Source organism: Anolis carolinensis, chromosome 5 (genome assembly GCF_035594765.1).
Source record: "Anolis carolinensis isolate JA03-04 chromosome 5, rAnoCar3.1.pri, whole genome shotgun sequence".
Taxonomy (NCBI): Eukaryota; Metazoa; Chordata; class Lepidosauria; order Squamata; family Dactyloidae; genus Anolis; species Anolis carolinensis.
In genome coordinates, this window is record NC_085845.1 from 58283424 (window position 1) to 58303733 (window position 20310).

The 20310-nt window shown below is 39.3% G+C and overlaps 1 protein-coding gene across 4 annotated transcripts in view; it reads left to right on the top strand.

The window, feature by feature from the left end:
• The window catches only part of clcn3 (chloride voltage-gated channel 3), a 76552-nt gene extending 58467 nt beyond the window's left edge, over positions 1–18085 (top strand). For 2 of the 4 annotated variants that reach the window (XM_003223709.4, XM_008115215.3), the window contains 6 exons: positions 2957–3502; positions 6082–6268; positions 7987–8385; positions 8797–9013; positions 13466–13541; positions 14922–18085. In XM_003223709.4, the coding sequence (XP_003223757.1) occupies positions 2957–3502; positions 6082–6268; positions 7987–8385; positions 8797–9013; positions 13466–13541; positions 14922–15080 (1584 nt within the window). In that variant the 3' untranslated portion in view covers positions 15081–18085. The remainder of the gene's footprint in view (positions 1–2956; positions 3503–6081; positions 6269–7986; positions 8386–8796; positions 9014–13465; positions 13542–14921) is intronic. The other 2 variants (XM_008115216.3, XM_003223707.4) reach the window with 1 other exon arrangement.
• Positions 18086–20310: the final 2225 nt, after the last annotated feature.

Consider the following 20310-nt stretch of genomic DNA (forward strand, 5'->3'; position numbering starts at 1 on the left):
ATTTTCTGGACCGCTCGCAGTCTGGCTTCAGGCCTGGGCACAGTACCGAGACGGCTTTGGTCGCCTTGGTGGATGACCTCTGCAGGGAACTGGACAGGGGGAGTGTGACCCTGCTGGTTCTCTTGGACATCTCAGCGGCTTTCGATACCATCGACCATGGTATCCTTCTGGGACGGCTCTCTGGGATGGGGCTTGGTGGCACTGTTCTGCAGTGGCTCCGATCCTTCCTGGAGGGCCGTTCCCAGATGGTGAAGCTGGGGGACACCTGCTCGGACCCCTGGCCTTTGACCTGTGGGGTCCCGCAAGGGTCTATTTTATCCCCCATGCTTTTCAACATCTACATGAAACCGCTGGGAGAGGTCATCCGGAGTTTTGGAGGGTGTTGCCATCTCTACGCAGATGACACACAGATCCACTACTCGTTTCCATCTGACTCCAAGGAAGCCCCTCGGGTGCTGAACCAGTGCTTGGCCGCTGTAGCGGACTGGATGAGGAGGAACAAGCTGAGGATCAATCCTGACAAGACAGAGGCCCTCCTGGTCAGTCGCTCGTCGGATCGGGGTATTGGGTGGCAACATGTGCTGGACGGGGTTGCACTCCCCCTGAAATCACAGGTCCGCAGTTTGGGGGTCCTCCTGGATTCAGCGTTGACGCTTGAGGCTCAGGTGTCGGCGGTGGCTGGGAGGGCTTTCGCACAACTCAAACTTGTGCGCCAACTGCGACCATACCTCGTGAAGTCTGACTTGACCACGGTGGTGCACGCCTTAGTTACCTCTAGACTGGACTACTGTAATGCGCTCTACGTGGGACTTCCCTTGAAGACGGCCCGGAAATTACAATTGGTCCAACGCTCGGCTGCCAGATTAATAACGGGAGCGAGTTACAGGGAGAGATCTACTCCCCTGTTTAAGGAGCTCCACTGGCTGCCGTTCATTTTCCGGTCCCAATTCAAGGTGCAGACCATCATTTATAAAGCCCTAAACGGTTTGGGACCCACCTACCTTCGTGACCGTATCTCCTACCATAAACCTGCCCGAGCCCTTCGATCATCAGGGGAGGCCCTCCTGTCGCCACTGCCTTTGTCTCAGGCCCGCCTTGTGGGAACAAGGGAGAGGGCCTTTTCTGCTGTGGCCCCCCGTTTATGGAACTCACTGCCCATTGAGATCAGGCAAGCCCCCACTCTTTTAGCCTTTAGGAAAGATTTAAAAACATGGCTCTTCCGGTGTGCTTTCGAAGAGTAACTGTTATATACCTCCTTTGTTACTCCCCCCAACATCTATCCTCTAGACTGTTTCACTATCTCATGTCCCTGTTCCCCATGGTTTTATTCTTATCTCTTCTTACCCCGAGTTTTAACTTTGTGTCCATGCGGCCCGCCCTTGTTATGTTATATTGCTTTTGCTTTGATTTTGTTCTGTACTGTGCATTGTTATTCTTGTATTGTTTAATTGTATTTTGATATGTTGTTTTTATATTTTGTTATATTGTACTGTCTTGGGCATGGCCCCATGTAAGCCGCCCCGAGTCCCCGTTGGGGAGATGGTGGCGGGGTATAAATAAAGTTTTTTTATTATTATTATTACTAGAACTCTTTGGCAGGGAAGGCTAAAGATCTGGAAAACTAGAGCTCCCATGACTCAATAACATTCATCCATGGCATCAAAAGTGCATTCATTCTACAGTGTATATGCACCCATAGAGATAAATTCTGTTTACTATAGGTAGCGTTATAATGCTTAAAGTGCTAGAAGGTGCTCAGAAGTTCTCTGCGTATCATTCTTCCATTTTTGTTATCATCCTCAAAGCTCAATCTTTATTTGCAGTGTTTGGTGAGAACTTGCTTGTGTGAATTACTCTTCAGTGTCTGGATATAATTATCCCCTTTATATGTATGGGGGGAAGTGTATGGATTGCGTAGATCTAAGCTGAACCTGTCAGATAATTTTATAATCATGGGATCATTATATATCCTGAGGATTTGGTTCATATGTACTGCTTTCTAGCTTGTGTTACATGTTGTTTGTATTGGACATATAGTGAGAAATTCACACTATTACAGAATCATAGAATCATAGAGTTGGAAGAGACCTCATGGGCCATCCATTCCAACCCCCTGCAAGAAGCAGGAAAATCTCATTCAAAGCACCCCCGACAGATGGCCATCCAGCCTCTGCTTAAAAGCCTCCAAAGAAGGAGCCTCCACCACAGTCAGGGGGAGAGAGTTCCACTGCCGAATAGCTCTCACAGTGAGGAAGTTCTTCCTAATGTTCAGGTTGAATCTCCTTTCCTGTAGTTTGAAGCCATTGTTCCACGTGCTAGTCTGCAGGGCAGCAGAAAACAAGCTTGCTCCCTCCTCCCTATGACTTCCCCTCACGTATTTGTACATGGCTAAGATGTCTCCTCTAAGCCTTCTCTTCTGCAGGCTAAACATGCCCAGCTCTTTAAGCCGCTCCTCATAGGGCTTGTTCTCCAGACCCTTAATCATTTTAGTCGCCCTCTTCTGGACGCTTTCCAACTTGTCAACATCTCCCTTCAACTGCGATGCCCAGAATTGGTTCACAGTATTCCAGGTGTGGTCTGACCAAGGCAGAATAGAGGAGTAGCATGACTTCCCTGGATCTAGACGCTATAATCTTATTTATGCAGGTCAAAATCCCATTGGCTTTTTTCGCCACCGCATCACGTTGTAAATAGCTTCAGAAACTAAAACTGGTTCTGCCTTGCCTCGTTTTGCAAAATTGTTTGATTTTGAAAATTGGCAGAGCATCAAAGCATTTTTGTAGTTTTAATGTAATGTAAATCATTTTCCTCATGTTACAAGCGATGTTGGGGAAAATGCAAATTAACAGTGCACAGTTCCTCTTTTAGACAATATATATGCTCATTTAACTATTGTAAGTTGAGATGAAAACAAAATTTCCACACTTAACCCGTTTCCTTTGTGTTTCTTGTATAGGTCAGTTACTACTTTCCCCTGAAAACTTTGTGGCGATCATTTTTTGCTGCGTTGGTTGCTGCATTTGTTTTGAGATCAATCAATCCTTTTGGCAACAGTCGGCTAGTTCTTTTCTATGTGGAATATCATACTCCGTGGTACTTGTTTGAACTGTTACCATTCATACTGCTGGGTGTGTTTGGGGGGCTCTGGGGAGCCTTTTTCATTCGTGCAAACATTGCTTGGTGTCGTAGACGCAAATCGACCAAGTTCGGAAAGTACCCAGTTCTGGAGGTCATTATTGTAGCAGCGATAACGGCTGTCATTGCTTTTCCAAATCCGTACACCCGAGTCAACACCAGTGAGCTTATTAAGGAACTCTTCACAGACTGTGGCCCCTTGGAATCTTCCTCCCTTTGTAATTACAGAAACAACATGAACGTCAGTAAAATAGTAGATGATATCCCTGATAGTCCAGCAGGCACTGCGGTGTATTCAGCTATATGGCAGCTGTGTTTAGCACTTATATTTAAGATTATAATGACCGTTTTCACCTTTGGCATCAAGGTAAGATATTATACAACATTTGCCTGGTTACTGTTCTTTCCCCTTCCCCATTTTTATCTTCCTGTCCAAATATCCTCTTGCAGTCTTGTACATGCTTACATGACAGTCAGTCTCATTAAGCTCAGTGGGATATATTTATAAGAAGACATGAAAAGAATTGCATGTATGTAAAGAAGGTTAAACCATCTCTGAGCTGGCACCCTCAGCTCAGAGGATGGTTTAGACTTTCTGCGTATTTGCTTCCTGAGCCAGTTAGCTGCAGTGCTGCTAGTTATAGTCCAAGACGTGGAGATACCAGATTAGGGAAGGCTTTTAAAAGAGTGGGAAGAGCAGTAAGCAGATAACACTTCAGTGAGTGTTTCCATTTCTACTTTTCCTTAGAGTTGATAAAATGTCCTTAGGCTTTCACTTTACGCTATTCATTAACCAGCTATTTTATAACAGATGACATGTGACACTCGGTTTACTCTGCTATGACTGTCAAATAATAGCTTGTTGATAATTCCGTCAGAAATCAGAAGACTGCAAGTTCTCAGAGGTTTGGACGATAAAGACTTCAAATAAAGAAAACAATAACGACTATGTTCTCTTTTACCATAAACTACGTAGTTTGGGAAAGGCTGATTTCAGGCTGGATTTGCTATTATGGAATGTTAAACTATTGCAAGAGCCCTCTCTCTGCCTTTGTTAAATATTTAATAAGCTTTTTAAAAAAGCAGTTAATGTTGGATTTCTGAAAATGTGGATGATGATCATGGCTATGTAACTTAAAAGTTATAACTATAGGTAATTAATGCTATCATGAATTTTATGTTGGTTCTAACTTTGGATTGTCTGTAAAGTGGCCAATATAAAGGGAGAGAGAAAACAGGCTTTCTGTACCTTTAACAAATGTGTTCACAAATGTGGGCTTCCAGATGTTTGTGGAGAAACTCCCACAATGGCTTACTATTGATCATGATGGCTGGTTGTAACCTCAAAATATCTTTGCGTGGGGTCACAGTTGGCCACAGCCTCTTTAAAATTTGGGTATTTCTGAAGGTATACCTTACATGCAAACTACATAATTATTTAATCTACAGGAGCCCTGCTCTCTTGTTTCACTGATCACTACAGTTGTTTCATCATGAGTGTTAACTTCTAGAAAAAATGGAATTCTAGACAAGAAACAATCAGGGCCAGTTAACACCTCCCAACAGAGGATTCCCCCAGACAGGAAATAGCCAGGCTTTGAAGCTGCTAGACTATTCAACACTAATCAAGCTGGCCAGTTGCAACATTCACACTTGCCTTAGGCAGACAAGAGTTCTTTCTCCCACCCTGAATATTCCACAGATATATAAACCCCACTTGCCTAGTTTCCAATACCTCACAACCTCTGAGAATGCCTGCCATAGATGTGGGCAAAACGTCAGGAGAGAATGCTTCTGGAACATGGCCATACAGCCCGGAAAACTCACAGCAACCTAGTGATTAAGGCCATGAAAGCCTTCGACAGCATATGAAACCAAATTTAATGAAATGTTAAATGTACCTTTAAGAAAATATTTAAAATGCAGGCGGTTTGTAATTTTTGTTGAGGTGGTGAGTGGTGGTCATGGAAAATAAAATTTTCAGTGGAAAAACTTTCCATCTATGAAACCTTTTTGAGGAAACCTGTGCTCTGACAATGTGCTAGCTTTAATAAGGTTGATTATGTTTAAAAAGAACTATTTACTGGAGCATTGGGAGGCAGCTATTTGGGTAAGGATACATGATAAAATATGTGTCTCCATAAAGGAGTTGTGTTGCTCATGTATCTCTGTTTTGAGTGTTTTTGATGACAGTACCAGTAATATCGCTAGATCCCTAGAGCTGTTAAAAATCTCTTCCCAGCTGTAGTTGTTCTTTTCATTGACTCAATATATCAGTCTCTGCTGCCTAGGTATGTGAGTTCAGAACGACTGCCCCTATTACAGCAGTGCCTCACTTGACTCCTTATCCTGCCATGAGGCAGGTGATGTTTCACAGATATTCCTGGGGCTTTACTTAAGGAGAATTCTAGGAAAAGTCTTCAATTATTTCTCCATTAAACTTTCCATCAGAAGAAAGGAGATGAGAGGTAGTGAAACACATAGACCAGATTTGGTTGTTGCGCTGTCCTAATGTAGTGGTCGATTATACAAGCGTGGTGCACTTTTATTCAAGTTGTACATTGGTTAAAAAGTAAGGCAGACAGGCTGATTTTGTGGTTCTTATCATGAAAAGGGGCTGCTTATTCCAAACAGCCTGTTTCTCTGGGGTTGGTTTCTGGAAGACCCAAGAGCTGAAAGTATTGTGGAAAGACTACTTGCAAGGGTCTCAAGACATATGTAATTCAGTCTTTCTCGAGTGTTTTTAACTCCCAAGAATACCACCAGAAGACCAGTATTAATGAAAAAAATCATTTGAAGCTACAGCTCTTCTGAAAATTACTATTGTGCCGCTATGTTCACATCTTTCTTATTCCTCCTGCCACCTTGTCATTCTAAAATCTTGCAGGCAGCCAAATGCTCCACAGATATATTTTGAAGACTTATTCTACAATGTCTTTCTCTTAGGTTCCTTCAGGCTTGTTCATACCTAGTATGGCAGTTGGAGCAATAGCTGGGAGAATTGTGGGAATTGCGGTGGAGCAGCTTGCTTACTATCACCATGATTGGTTTATCTTCAAGGAGTGGTGTGAGGTCGGAGCAGACTGTATAACACCAGGCCTCTATGCTATGGTTGGTGCAGCTGCATGCTTAGGTAACTAAATCATGACACAGCGGATATCTATCTATCTATCTATCTATCTATCTATCTATCTATCTATCTATCTATCTTAATTACATTATTGAATAGATTTAATGATCAAAGGCATGGTGACAATGGACTTCTCTTCTGTTCATGTACTGGTGATTCTTCCTGGGGTTTTTTTTTGGGGGGGGGGGGGGATTCAATAAACAACTGACACCACAACAATTTTAAATATGACATGACTTGGGTGGGACTTGGATTGAACCTGAGTCAGAGTTGGGATTAGTATTGATACAAAAAGCCAGTTCTTCAAATTTGTTTTCGCAGACATCAGCACATCTTTTGCTGTTTTATAGCTCTGCCTTTTGAATAGATCCCGGCATTCCCTGCATTGAGACTAAATGCAGACATGTGTAGCTCTGCTAGAAGGAAGTGCTTTTAATGTTAATGAGACCTGGTTCCTGACATTTTCCTAGAATAGGGGTTCTCAAACTGTTTCAGCTGTGGAGCCCTTTTTGAAGCAAAAGTTTATTGTGGAGCCCCAAGAAATGTTTATATATATTAATTTATATTATATTGTATTATATTATGTATATATATCAGGCATGGGCAAACTTTTTGACACATTTAAAATTTGACATATGGGCTGAGCCAGTGGTAGATGGATGAACAGTGTTTGTATCAACTAATTGACAAAATACATGAACCAATTCTTATGCACACTGCAATTATCTCATTTGTAGTGCAAAAAGAAGGAAAGAAAAGATAGAACAATACAATATTTTAAATAAAGAACAAATTTAACCAATATAAACTTAACAGTATTTCAGTGGAACACTCCCGGGACCATCCAGTCCAACCCACTTCTGCCATGTAGGAAAAGCACAATCAAAGCACCCCCAACAGATGGCCACTCAGCCTTTCCCATCATCATCATCATCATCATCATCGCAGCAACCCCAGGGGGCATCCAGTTCAACTCCCTACTACCTTACAGGAAAAGCACAAACAACCCCCCCCCCCCCCCCAGAGTGGTGGGAAGGCAATAGGGTTTTAGAAGCAAGGAAGGCCTGAGGAAAATGGTCTGGTCTGAGTGTGAGGGGGCTGAGAGAAAAAGGCTTTTGGCAGCAAGTGAGGTGGGAGAGGGAGAGGAGTAGGAAAGAGGAGGGGACGCTTGGGGGAAGGAGGAGGAGGATAGAGGGAAGCGTGGAGGAGCCCCTCAGTATGCTCCATGGTGCCCCAAGGGCTTCATGAAGCATACTTTGAGAACCACTGACCTAGAAGATTGTAACCAAAAAGGATTAATTATAGTATTCTGTTAAATAATTGTTTACCTCTGTCAGTTACAAAAAGCCACATTGAATTTGTCATAATTTCCTTCATTATTCCTCTTATTTGCATTACACCTTTTCTCTATCAGTGTTACTGAAGAGCTATGTCATGTTAAAGCCTTGTGCTGAATGTCTTTAGGATTAATTATAGTATTGGGTTAAATAATTGTTAACTCCATCAGTTACAAAAATCCACATTTATTTTTTCATAATTCCCTTCGTAATTCCTTTTATTGGCATTGCACCTTTTCTCCATCAGTGTTACTGAAGAGCTATGTCATGTTAAAGCCTTGTGCTGAATGTCTTGTTATCTGAGAACAACTCTATAACCAGGGATTCTTCACAAGAACATATTGAGAAAACATATAGATAATTATATATATTTTTCCCTTTCAGGTGGAGTGACAAGGATGACTGTGTCTCTGGTGGTTATTGTCTTTGAGTTAACAGGCGGGCTAGAATACATTGTGCCACTCATGGCTGCAGTCATGACAAGCAAGTGGGTAGGAGATGCCTTTGGCAGAGAAGGTATCTACGAAGCACACATTCGTCTGAATGGATATCCCTTCTTGGACGCCAAGGAAGAGTTTACCCACACGACACTGGCCGCAGACGTCATGAGACCTCGAAGAAATGAAGCACCCCTGGCAGTGCTCACACAAGATAACATGACAGTGGATGATATAGAAAATTTGATAAATGAAACCAGCTATAATGGTTTCCCTGTTATCATGTCAAAAGAGTCCCAAAGGCTAGTGGGATTTGCTTTAAGGAGAGATTTGACTATTGCAATAGGTAATTGTGTTTGTTTTTAGTATTCTGAGTGTCTGTGTCATTGTCCTCATGCTAATACATTTGAAAGTCATCACAAAGAATTTTACAGAATTGCATGAATATAGTGCTAGAGGCATGGTATTTGAAAAGCACACATGATCACAGCCATTTTGTAGGTTGATTTTGTTTTTATGTTTCCCACTTTCTCATAAAATGCGAAGAATTATGATGAAGTGTGATATGGCAGATCCTCTGCCCTACCTTTTCTTTTCAGTTTAGCTCACCTTTCTTGAGATGACAGAGCAAATCAGTTCTTTTCTGGAAGGCTTTGATTCATCCTTTAATAGATTACATACTTGTTTCTGCTTTTATGATGCATATTCTGGGAGTCAGGTTCCTCAATTTATTTTTCTTTCCTTGTGCTAAATACAGAAAGTGCCCGAAAGAAACAGGAAGGCATTGTGGGCAGTTCCAGGGTCTGTTTTGCCCAACATACCCCTTCGCTTCCAGCAGAAAGCCCTCGGCCATTGAAGCTTAGAAGCATTCTTGACATGAGCCCTTTTACTGTAACAGATCACACACCAATGGAGATCGTGGTGGATATTTTCCGCAAACTCGGCCTCAGGCAGTGTCTTGTAACACACAATGGGTGAGTCCAGTGGTTTCATTCTCAAAAGATTGAAGAGTGTTAGTTTTCTTTGTTTTTCAAACATTGAGTATCCTAAAGTTTGTTAAAAGTGTTAATCGTGACCCCACTGTCCCAACACAACAGGGTTTTTACAATAAATCCTCTTGTTTTTACACCTCTCCCCATGCTCAATTTGATTTATTTCCCATTTTGGGCTACCCAAATTTCCTGTGGCTTGACCTCACTCAACTTAAAATAAGTATTTGATACATTTGTGACCAAGAAAAGATAGTCTCATCTTCTTGGTTTTCTCCATAATGAAGAAAGTGTTGGATATGTTAAAAGATATATCTACTGACATTAAATACGCAATTTTTCAGTGAAGATAGTCATACAGATGAGCTGCACAATTTCTCAGTATCTCTTTATTGACGTATAGTGCCCTCTCCTTTGAGTTCTTGTGCATAAAATGCTTACAGAGTTGGAGTGGAGAAAGCACATGTCTCCAGATGTTTTTGGACTACAGCTTCCATCAGTCCTAGACCGTATGAACAATATTGGTTGTTGCAGTTGAATAACATATGACAAGATTTTGTCCATCTCTCCTCTAGATTTTTTCATAGCTTGTAGAGTCTTTGTGCATTTAGGTAAGAGAAAAAGGCATGTACAGGTTTTGAAGTTTTGTTCCTGTCGATACTTCAGTTATTTACATGGTATTATGTAGACATTAATGAGTGAGTGAGAAACTTAATTTTACAAGACACATGGAACTTCTGAAAGCAGAAACTCCATGCGGATTTTCCCTTTCATATCTATAATATCTAGTCTAACTTTCTTCCAATAATAGTATACTGCTGAAATATATGAGCATCTTCAACTTGATCTGTGGAATTATTATGTTCCAGAGCTGGTTCGAGCTGTTACTTTGTGGCTCACACTGTGAACTTTGCAGACTTCCATTGAAAGAACTTTGCCATTCAGAATCTATGAATTGGGAGCAATTCAAAAGAGAAGCTCCTTGCTCATAGAATGGGAGATTTGTGGGTTCCTACCTCTCATATGGCACATGCAAGGAAAGTTCTGTATTGGATCAAACCACTGGTGCAATTCACTCAGTGTTGTTTGCACTGGATGGCACTGGATTTCTAGGGTTTCAAAAAGATTTTCTCAGTGCTATCTGGAAATGAAAGGAATCTGGAAAAAGTTCCATGTGAAATATGTGCATGCACATGGCACAAATAATAATAAAGAGAACCATTTTTTCCTTGTAAACAATTTATATTTGAGATTTCACATTAGATTTTTGGGACTTGGCATCCTTATATCATCCTGCAGTGAATTTTTCAAAAATAGTGCTTCATGTAGAGTGTAAGGGAGAAGTTGTTTTCAATTCAGATAAAAATGGCAATATGGTTATGCATGGCATTGTTGCAATGTATGGTATTTTACATTATATTATCTGATACAATATTAAATATTGTTAAAGCCACCTTGAGTCCTCTTCGGGGTAGAGAAAGGCAGGGTATAAATCGGGTATAAATTAAAGTGAAACTTCAGTATTTCTTTTCTGACTTAAATGCACTAAGGACTATGTGCAGTATGTTTTGCTGTATGATTCTAATGCCTAACTTTTTCTTATCAGACATCAGTTTTGTTATTTATCAGTTAAAGCATATTGGGTTCGATCTAGTTGTTACTCCCTATTACAGTTTCCTCACTTACTTTACTATTTCCTTTTCTACTAACCTAGCATCCAGTAATAGAGAGATTCAACTGTAGTCAGGAATTATATGCTGTTGTATGATAAAAGAGCTATAGGAGAGTACGATACACACAATAGAAAGTATCTGGTATGTCATAAAAACATAGTTACATTATAAAGGCATTCCAGTATTTAATTCCTTAATGCATTCTTATAAAAAATAGAAGAAAAATACTTTCTTTGTTAATCAGCTGCTCTGTGATTTCCATGTTTGTTTTCTTGCTTAAGCTTATTGTTCCTTTGCATTAGATAGCTTTAATAATAGCCAGCTTTCATTGCACTTGTCAGTTTTAGAGGTTGACCCATACATAAGCAAAATCATTTAAAGGAATGCTATGCATTTATTTAGTTTTAAAGCAAAATTCAAGTTTTGGGCTAAATTTCAAGTTAAGTTCAATTTGGACAGGCCCGTTCAAGCCAATATATATTGGGACAGGCCCGTTCAAGTCAATGTCTCCCCCGAATAGTACTAATGATGCGACTAGACCATCATCTCTGGATATACCTTTATAGGAAAGAGATGATAACTTCTGGGACAGTAAGAAATTCTTAACAATTTCTGGATATCTCAAGAGGACAAGGTTGTGTCCAGTTTGGGGGTTAGAAGTTTCTTAGTTCTGAGTTTTGATGTTGCTATTTGCTTTTAAACAATATGGAGCAAATGTTTTTTGCATTTTATTGCGACTATATAAATTTAGTGTTCCATCAAATTATTTTACATACGCAGTATCCTGCACATCTTAGCTTTCTTTTCCTCAAAGTTTTACATTCTTATGGGTTATGTGAAAAGATTGAAGATACTGTATACTAGTAGTGTGGCCACAGGTCTTTCTAAACATCAAGAAAGAACTAGGCAGGGATCAGTATGTGGGCTTTAGTATATTGCAGAATTATGCTTGTCTACAAAGTTTCCTTTTTCCAGAATGTTTCTATAAGACATGTACAACCAGCTCCCAATTCTTTCTGACTTCAATGTGTTGTTGAAGGCTTTCATGGCCGGAATCACTGCGTTGCTGTGAGGTTTCCAGGATGTATAGCCATGTTTCAGAAGCATTTTCTTCTGACGTTTCACCCACATCAATGGCAGGCACCCTCAGAGGTTGTGAAGTATATTGGAAACTAAACAATGGAGGGTTCATATATCTGTGGAAGGTTCAAGGTGGGGGAAGGAACTCTTGTCTGTTGGAAGCAAGTATGAATGTTGTAATTAATCGCTTTGATTAGCATTTAATGGCCTTGCCAGCTTCAAGACCTGTCTGTTTCCTGTCTGGGGAATCCTTTGTTCGGAGAGGTTAGCTGCGCCTGATTGATTCATGTCTGGAATTCCCATTTTCAGAGTGTTGTTCTTTATTAACTGTTCCGATTTTAGAGTTTTTTAAATACTGGTAGTCAGATTTTGTTCATTTTCATGGTATCCTCCTTTCTGTTGAAATTCTCCACATGCCAGGCCTTGAAGCTGGCAAGGCCATTCAATATTAGTCAAGGTGATTAATTACAACATTCACACTTGCCTCCCAACATACAAGTGTTCTTTATTTCTTTATTTCTTTATTTATTTACAGTATTTATATTCCGCCCTTCTCACCCCGAAGGGGATTCAGGGCGGATCACAATGTACATATATGGCAAACATTCAATGCCATTAAACAAACAACACACAGACAGACAGACACACAGGCTTTTTAACTTCCCAGCTTCTGGCTTTGTGAGTATATGCTCGATTCCAGCAACAGGAGGAGCTGCTGCTTCATCATCCACTGTGACGACGAGTCCTTTTTTGAAGGAGTATTTCCTCATCTGGTGTTGTAAATCAGTTAAATTAGCCTCCCCGCATAAGCGGTCCCTAAATTTTCCTACTTGACAGATGCAACTGTCTTACAACGAGCAGGGCTATTTTTTATTTTAATTGTCGGGTGCTCACTCCTACACGGGCTGGCCTCGAACTCATGACCTCTTGGTCATAGTGATTTATTGCAGCTGGCTACTAACCAGCCTGCACCACAGCCCGGCACCCAACTCTGGATCTTCCACAGATATAGAAATCTTTGCTTGGTTTCCAATATACCTCACTACCTATCAGGATTCCTGCCATAGATGTGGGCAAAACGTCAGGAGAAAATGCTTCTGAAACATGGCCATTCAGCCCAGAAAAATCACAGCAACTCACTTTCTGACTTCCCTTTTCCAATTATTTTTAAATAATAATAATAATAATAATAATAATAATAATAATAATAAACCAAAGTGTATATACATTTGATGAAACACTATTCAGAGACAGAATCAAGACTGTCTGGAGGTGGGGAGCAATATTTATATACATAGAATGTGCTTTAGGAAGTATGATTGAAAGTGAGAAAAAGAGAGACTAAAGATGGACCCCTTGTGTTTGTAAAAATTCACATTTCTAGGGCCAGAAATTACCCTTGTTCTTGTATCTTATATTTATAGCCAAAGGGAACATATAAATTTGTTCAACTGCTTAGTTTTCTGTCCTAGATTTAATATGCCTTTTAAACCATCACAGTACATTTTATTTCCTTAAGAAAAAAGTGCTGACTCTCAAATCATCTTCAGTGGACCTTTTCATTATTTGCATTTCTTCCTTCTGTGCTCATTTTACTTTTCCATGCTAAGCTTCCTCATGATTAGAGTTTTTTTGTTTTGTTTGATTTCACACCCAGTTATTAGCATAACATGATCTGTTTCAGGATTGTCTTGGGGATCATCACAAAGAAGAATATATTAGAGCATCTCGAGCAACTAAAGCAGCACGTCGAACCCTTGGTGATTAGATATATCAGATCTCCTCATTAGAAAATTTAGACACCAGGAAGCATGAAACTTGTGAATTGTTCAGGGTTCTTACAACATCTGAACAACAACAAAACGACATATATGAGGTTACATTAGAACATAGTGTATATTTGAAATATGAATGAAATGAAATGTCTTTTTGGAAAACACACTAAGTAAAAACACAAGCTGTAAATTAAAAGAGAATGTTATGAAAGGAAGTTGGGAAGAGATTTTAAAGACAGAAATTTTGCTGTTCCCAGAGGTATCAGGGTATACCCATTCTTTTTATCACAAGTTTTGTGAAACTGTGTAAAATACGTTAAAGTGCTGTGTGTATGGGGTCGATAGTTTAAACATTAGTTACTATTCAATCTAAGAACCTTTTAGTTTTAACTTCTGAATCAGGACATATTTATAGCTCTGAATCCAGTGGTACAGTCACTTGTCTGAAGTGATTGCTGGAAATAACTTTACTTCCTAAATAATACTGGAATCTTTGATACTAGTGTCCATTGTCCATCCTTTTGCTAAATTCCCTGCCAGATTCTGGTCTCTGCTTTATAGTAGTAGCTGCTATCAAAACCTGCCTTCCCACTTTAACTGCTTACATACTAACTGAACTTATATACTATTCTAATACTTCACAAGTGTTTCATGCATCCTCTTTAAGAGAAAATTACAATGAAAACTACTAACCAAAATAACAAGTCAGAAGCTCTTTCTTTCTGCTTCTCCCGTGATAATACCTTTTAGGACAGCTTTACTCCTTGGTGTACTATAGTAAGATCTTGATCATAAGAGCACTGTTTCTAAATCTGGGGAAAAGTCTAAATATATGGTTTCATTGTTTTCAATCGACTTAAAACATCTTCACTGCTAATCATCTGTTCTCTAAACCTATCCGCATGTGCTCTTATGAAGATACCCAAACCAATAGGTTATGCTGAACAGCACCTCAAAATTGAACTCTTACACAATTTTGAGTTTGGCTAGATTCAACCATACTTTCCTTTGGTAATGGTATCAATTCCTCTTATTCGCGCCCCCTTCCTTTGTTACTTTTTTTTGTTGGGATATGATAATCAAGAACAAAAAAATAATATGTGGGTTGAGGCTTGACTTCTGTTTACTTGGATTACCATGAAACTGGGTAACAGTTAGTGGCTGTTCTTTTTAATATCAGAATATACTGCTGTCATTTTTAACAAAATGATGGTTACTTTGATGACAATAAAATGGCTTTCCCACAGTAAGAAAATTAGGCTTTACTGTGTTCTGCTCCTGTCGTCAGAAAGATTTGTCTTCAGATTAGTTTAATTGACTTCTTTTTCTTTGATTTAATCCTCTCTTTTTTGTGTCTCTTTTCAGACGCCTCCTTGGCATTATAACAAAAAAAGATATCCTCCGTCATATGGCCCAGATGGCAAACCAAGACCCCGCATCAATAATGTTCAACTGAACCCAATAACCGAGGAGAGAGAGGAAAGTGAAGAGGAGGTTCATTTGTTGAATAGCACAACACTTTAGCATGGGGCATTGCTTGGCAATGCAGAAGGAAAGCTGGTCTTAAGGTGAACATGCAACTGGAATTAAGGAATTGGTTTAAGAAAAAGAGGAAAGATGGGGAAAGGACATTCCTCACACTAACAAAGAGGAGAAAGAGACAAGTTCTGCAGTCCCGCACTGGATGCATTCTGGGTTGCTAGATGTGCCATGATGGTGCAATGGGAACTTATGTCAGAGGACAAAAGTATCCAGTCTTTATCCTGCTGTTTCACCGTTGAAAAAATTGTTGGTTAGTCCCTATTTCTGGAGGGATTGTTTTGAATTGAGCCATCTTTTGGAAACTGGAATAATTTCTTCTTTATACCATAGACGGTTGTTGTGTTGACTTGTGAAATGCATAGTTATATTCCACATCGCCTCTTTTACATTCCAGAACATTTCTTTTTTTAATTTCCTCTTTCTCTCTCCTGAGCTGTAACAGCCTCTTCGCAATTGGTGTGTCCTTTCAAAATGGTAGTTTCTCATATTGAGATATACTGTGACTTACTGAGTTTGATCACAAGAAGGAATTAAGTTTCTTGTGCCATTTAAACCTAGAGCTTATTTATCATGAAATTCTTGTGGCAGTTTGGACTTTCTGCAGCAAAACCACGATCGTACAGGTAAAAATAACTTGTACAAAGCATGTTAGGAACCCGGCACTTTGTGAGCTGCAATATAAACAGCCCAAACCTGTCTCAAGAAGAATGTTTCTCTTGCAAGATAATAATGTGACCTGGGCTTATGCAATTTTTTGTATTATTAAAAACACTAAGGTTTATGTACCAATGTTGTGCAGTACAAGGAAGATACTGCTATTCTACTAAGACCAGGAACAGTTCTCTATAAATGTGTATGTAGTAACAACTGCATGCTCAAACACTGGAGATTCCCCCCTCAATTAAGATTCAGCAAGTTAAGTTTCCCATTTCTACAAAAAAAAATCAAAAAAATATAATCATAAGTTGCACTAGATATACAGATATTTTACCATGATTTTATTTATATTTTTATGGATTAAAATATACTAAATACAGTTTAGTCAAACAGTTAATTTTACATTTATAACATGATTTTTATATACAAAGACTCCTTTTATTAGCAAGAACTTAGCCGTGGAAGGGTTTTGTATTTCTTGCTAACCCAAATGATACTTGATTGCCATAACTACTGTTTGTTTTTAATCAAGTAACTGGAATGCTAAGAAACCCAGCATATGTAAACAATGCAAAGTGTAAGGAATACCAATATTTAAATTACAGACATATGAATTTTTTTTCAAAATAGGAATGTTGAAATGTAGCAGCCAAAAAGATAACTTTTAGTCTTTTCTTACTTGAAAAGATGTATAGGATTTAAATCTCATCTATAGTATACACAAGCAGGAATTACTTGACAACTGGAACATTATGTTGTGTTTTGGTCCCAATTATAAATTTCTTTGAATCAGACTTAAAGACTCAAGATGATTTCAATATTGATTAAACGAAAAGGAAAAAAGTGAAAATATTTGGAAGTCAGACATCCCAAAGCTTACCTCATTTAACATAATGGGCATTCATGGAGACTGTTCAGACATTTTATTGTGTACATTTAGAAGGACTGAGGGCTGCACGGAAACCTCGGCATGCACAATGTGGCTTCTGACTCTTTATACCTGCTCAGTGGCACCCTACCTCATTTAATAAGACCGGTTTAATACTTTGGAATCTCAAAAACTTGTCCAGGCAGCAAAGGAAGCTGCTGTCAAAGAGGCAAAAAGAACCAGAAGCCCAACCTGCATGCATTTATGCTCATGTCCTGGCTGTTCCACATCTTGCCAGAGTAGGTTAACATGTTTCTTTCTTGTTGAGCTTTTAAGACATGGAAACAAATTTACTAACTGGCTGAAATGCTGGTTTGAAACACTCTGCCCATTCTTTATCGAATACTTCATAGATCTGGGGATGATTTTCACTAATTGTTCACTGTGGTTACACTTTTCTTTTTGCCTTGAACTCAACGGTTTGTTGTGAAATCCTATGAGTTTGGCTCCGGTTGGATTCAGCTTCCTTTCCTTTGATGGAAAATTGCATCTTCGCTTAGAGGAAAAGGCAACGTTTTCTCCAAATCATTGTTTTAAAATGCTTATTAAATGTTCATAATATAAGAACCCATCCATCTCTTTTTTTCTTTTCTGCTGGGGTATAAAACTGGAATAATGGTTCAATTGGAGCCTTTGGCTAGTCAAGATAATTTGGCCTTTGTGTCAACCACTCAAGAGATCGCTTGTGATTTTTTCATCCATCTAACATGACTTGAAATTAAAAATAATTAGCCATGGGCCGGGCTGTGTGTGATTCATCTGATTTCGGCTCCAATCATGTGCATCTTAAACCAAAAATTCTTTCCCCAAGTCCCACTTTCTAAGGCTTTGAAACTCCTCTCCAACCACTTTACTCTTAGGACACTCACTCTATGTGTATTATATCAATACAGTACCCTCAGACTGCCCTTTGTAGCATGAAAGGATAGCAGTTCATGCCCTTGATGTGTCTTATCTAAATGTTAGATCTTCACATTTAGTACTTCATATCTATATTGTGCTGATCTAATAAACTTTGTTTGCTCTTCTTACCTGATCAGTTTCCCTTACAGGCACATCAAGATGCGTCACGAGATTCTGAAACTGAAATAAGCGTGCCTGTACTGTGCAACAAAAACTACTAATAATAATGTAAAAATTTGCAGCGCCTTATTCAAGCTGGGACAGGATGTGGTGTTTGGGGGGAGGAATGTTAGCATCTTTTTTGTTCGTAACAATTTAGTTGGTGGTTCATGAAGAATGCATAGTTTGTTAATCTGTGATATTTCCTAGAGCTGTATTAAACATTGATCTCAATGTTTTTATTTATACTAGTGTGGTAGAGTTGCATATCATTACAGTAAAATAAAATCCTATTACTGTGATGATTTCATTAGGAAACATTAAACATTCTGTATGACCAGCTGGGTTTGGTTTTCATTGATGTATGCAGACATGCGCTCTAGAAGTTTAATGTGTGTTGAAAAAAAAGACAGAACTCATGAATTGTTACAGAACAAATTTCTGCATTTCTCGCATTTGGTCAGTGAATGAGCCAAGTGGAAACACTGGAGCTGGTATTCATTCACGCTACACAAGTATAGCATTTTGATGCCACTTTACTTGCCATGGCTCCTTCCTGTCAAGTCCTAAGAGATAATTATTCAGTACATATAATACTTAATTGTAATCAGCATTTTTTCGTGTCAGGAGTGACTTGAGAAACTGTAAGTCGCTTCTGGTGTGAGAGAATTGGTGTGAGTGAATCAGCATATGAAAACTAAATATAATAAGCACATAATATTAGAGAGCCCATGTAGTGTAGTGGTTTGAGCATTGGACTATGGAGACCAGGTTACAGTTTCCTCCAAACTTTGGAAGCCCACTGGGTGACCTTGGGTAAGTCATACCTTTTCAGCCGCAGAGAAAGGCTCAAAGGCAAACTTGCTCTTAATGAATCTTGTCAAGAAAACAGGTGACACATTCACCTTTGAGTCACTGCAAGTTAGAAACAATGGGATGACACAAAGCTACAAGATTAGATACTGATCTTTAATAGAGTTTCAATGGAATTTGGGTTAGCAATTTTCATCAATCTCTTCTGTCCTACACCACTAAATCAATCCCCCCCCCCCCCAAAAAAAGCTGAGAGATAGGAAGGCTACCCCAAATCACCAACTCCTTAACAGTGGGGAGGTATCTGCATTCTTCACTTCTTCCACAAAAAGGGAAGTCTTACTAAGACCAGTAATGAATACAAGCATCAGTCCCAATATAGGGGGCACTGCCATACAAGGATCTTAAACTTCCCATGGGCCAGAATGCTCATTTGTATCAAGTATTCTCCCTGAACCTTTCATTCTGCTGATGCTTGCTTAGAAATGTTGCAGGAACTTATGATTCACTCTGCATTATCAATCTACCACCATTCTAGTTATGATGCTGGATTTATGACTACACAACCATTTCCTATTCACACTTGATTACGATATTGTCACAATTTAAAATGGGCCTTAAAATCTAGCCAGTTGTCCTGAACAACAGTTTTTTTTCCCCATAATCTTATTCCTTTTGATTTCCAAACCACATGTTCTATATCAACGCTCTTTACAATGAGGTTATATTAGTTTCTAATATTTATAAATTCACATGTAACTGTTTGGAAAGTCATAATCTGGACTACCGCCAATGTTCAAATCTGAGGAGTGGGGTAGGCTCCCGTCTGTCAGCTCTTGCTCCCAATGTGGGGACATGAGAGAAGCCTCCCACAGGATCGTAAAACATCAAACATTCGGGCATCCCCTGGGCAATGTCCTTGCAGACGGCCAATTCTCTCACACCAGAAGCGACTTGCAGTTTCTCAAGTTGTTTGTAACACAAAAACAAACAAAACCAATGTTACATAGGCAGCTTTCCATTCCCTATCTGTTCCAGGTTTTCAGAGAAGATAGAAAATAAATTTTCATCCCAATGGTGCCCATTTTGACGAGACAGAGTGAGATTCCTTTATCCAGAAAAACTCCCAACTGCTGCTAGTGTCTAGTTCTGCCTTCAAGGTGAACAGAATGGCTGGGGTGGTCCTGCTTGTTCATTTGCAAAGTGTTTGTGAAGTGGCAAGAGGCATGGATTTGCACCAAGCACTAGATTCATCAAATAACCAGCATTTCAGATTCTTAGTCTCTCTTCAGTCTCTACTTTTAGCTCTACTGGGCTCTACTAACATCAGTGGGATTTACCACATAAAATTTTATTATCTAGATCAGGGCTTAAACTTTTTTTTCACTTTCTGCCTGAGAAATGTTTAGGAAACAGAAGCTATACGGGTATATTAAAAAGTATAAAAATCAAACATACATAGATAATAAATAAGCATTTCCAAGGCTTGTTAAACCAAGTTGATTTTAGTTTTTGTGAAGTACAGCTGTAGCATCTTCTGCAGAGTCTACTGTAAACTGCATATTGTTGCTATAATTTGTGTAAATGCGTGGGGTTCAGAAACCTTTCACTGTTGCCAAATTTTTCGTGACCCCAATATTGAGCTTAGCTCATTTAGGGTGGGGACCCTCAGTTTACGAAGCAGTGATCTAGATAACTATTTATCTTCTATGAGAACAAAGAAATACTCCAATATCATTATACGTATACAGG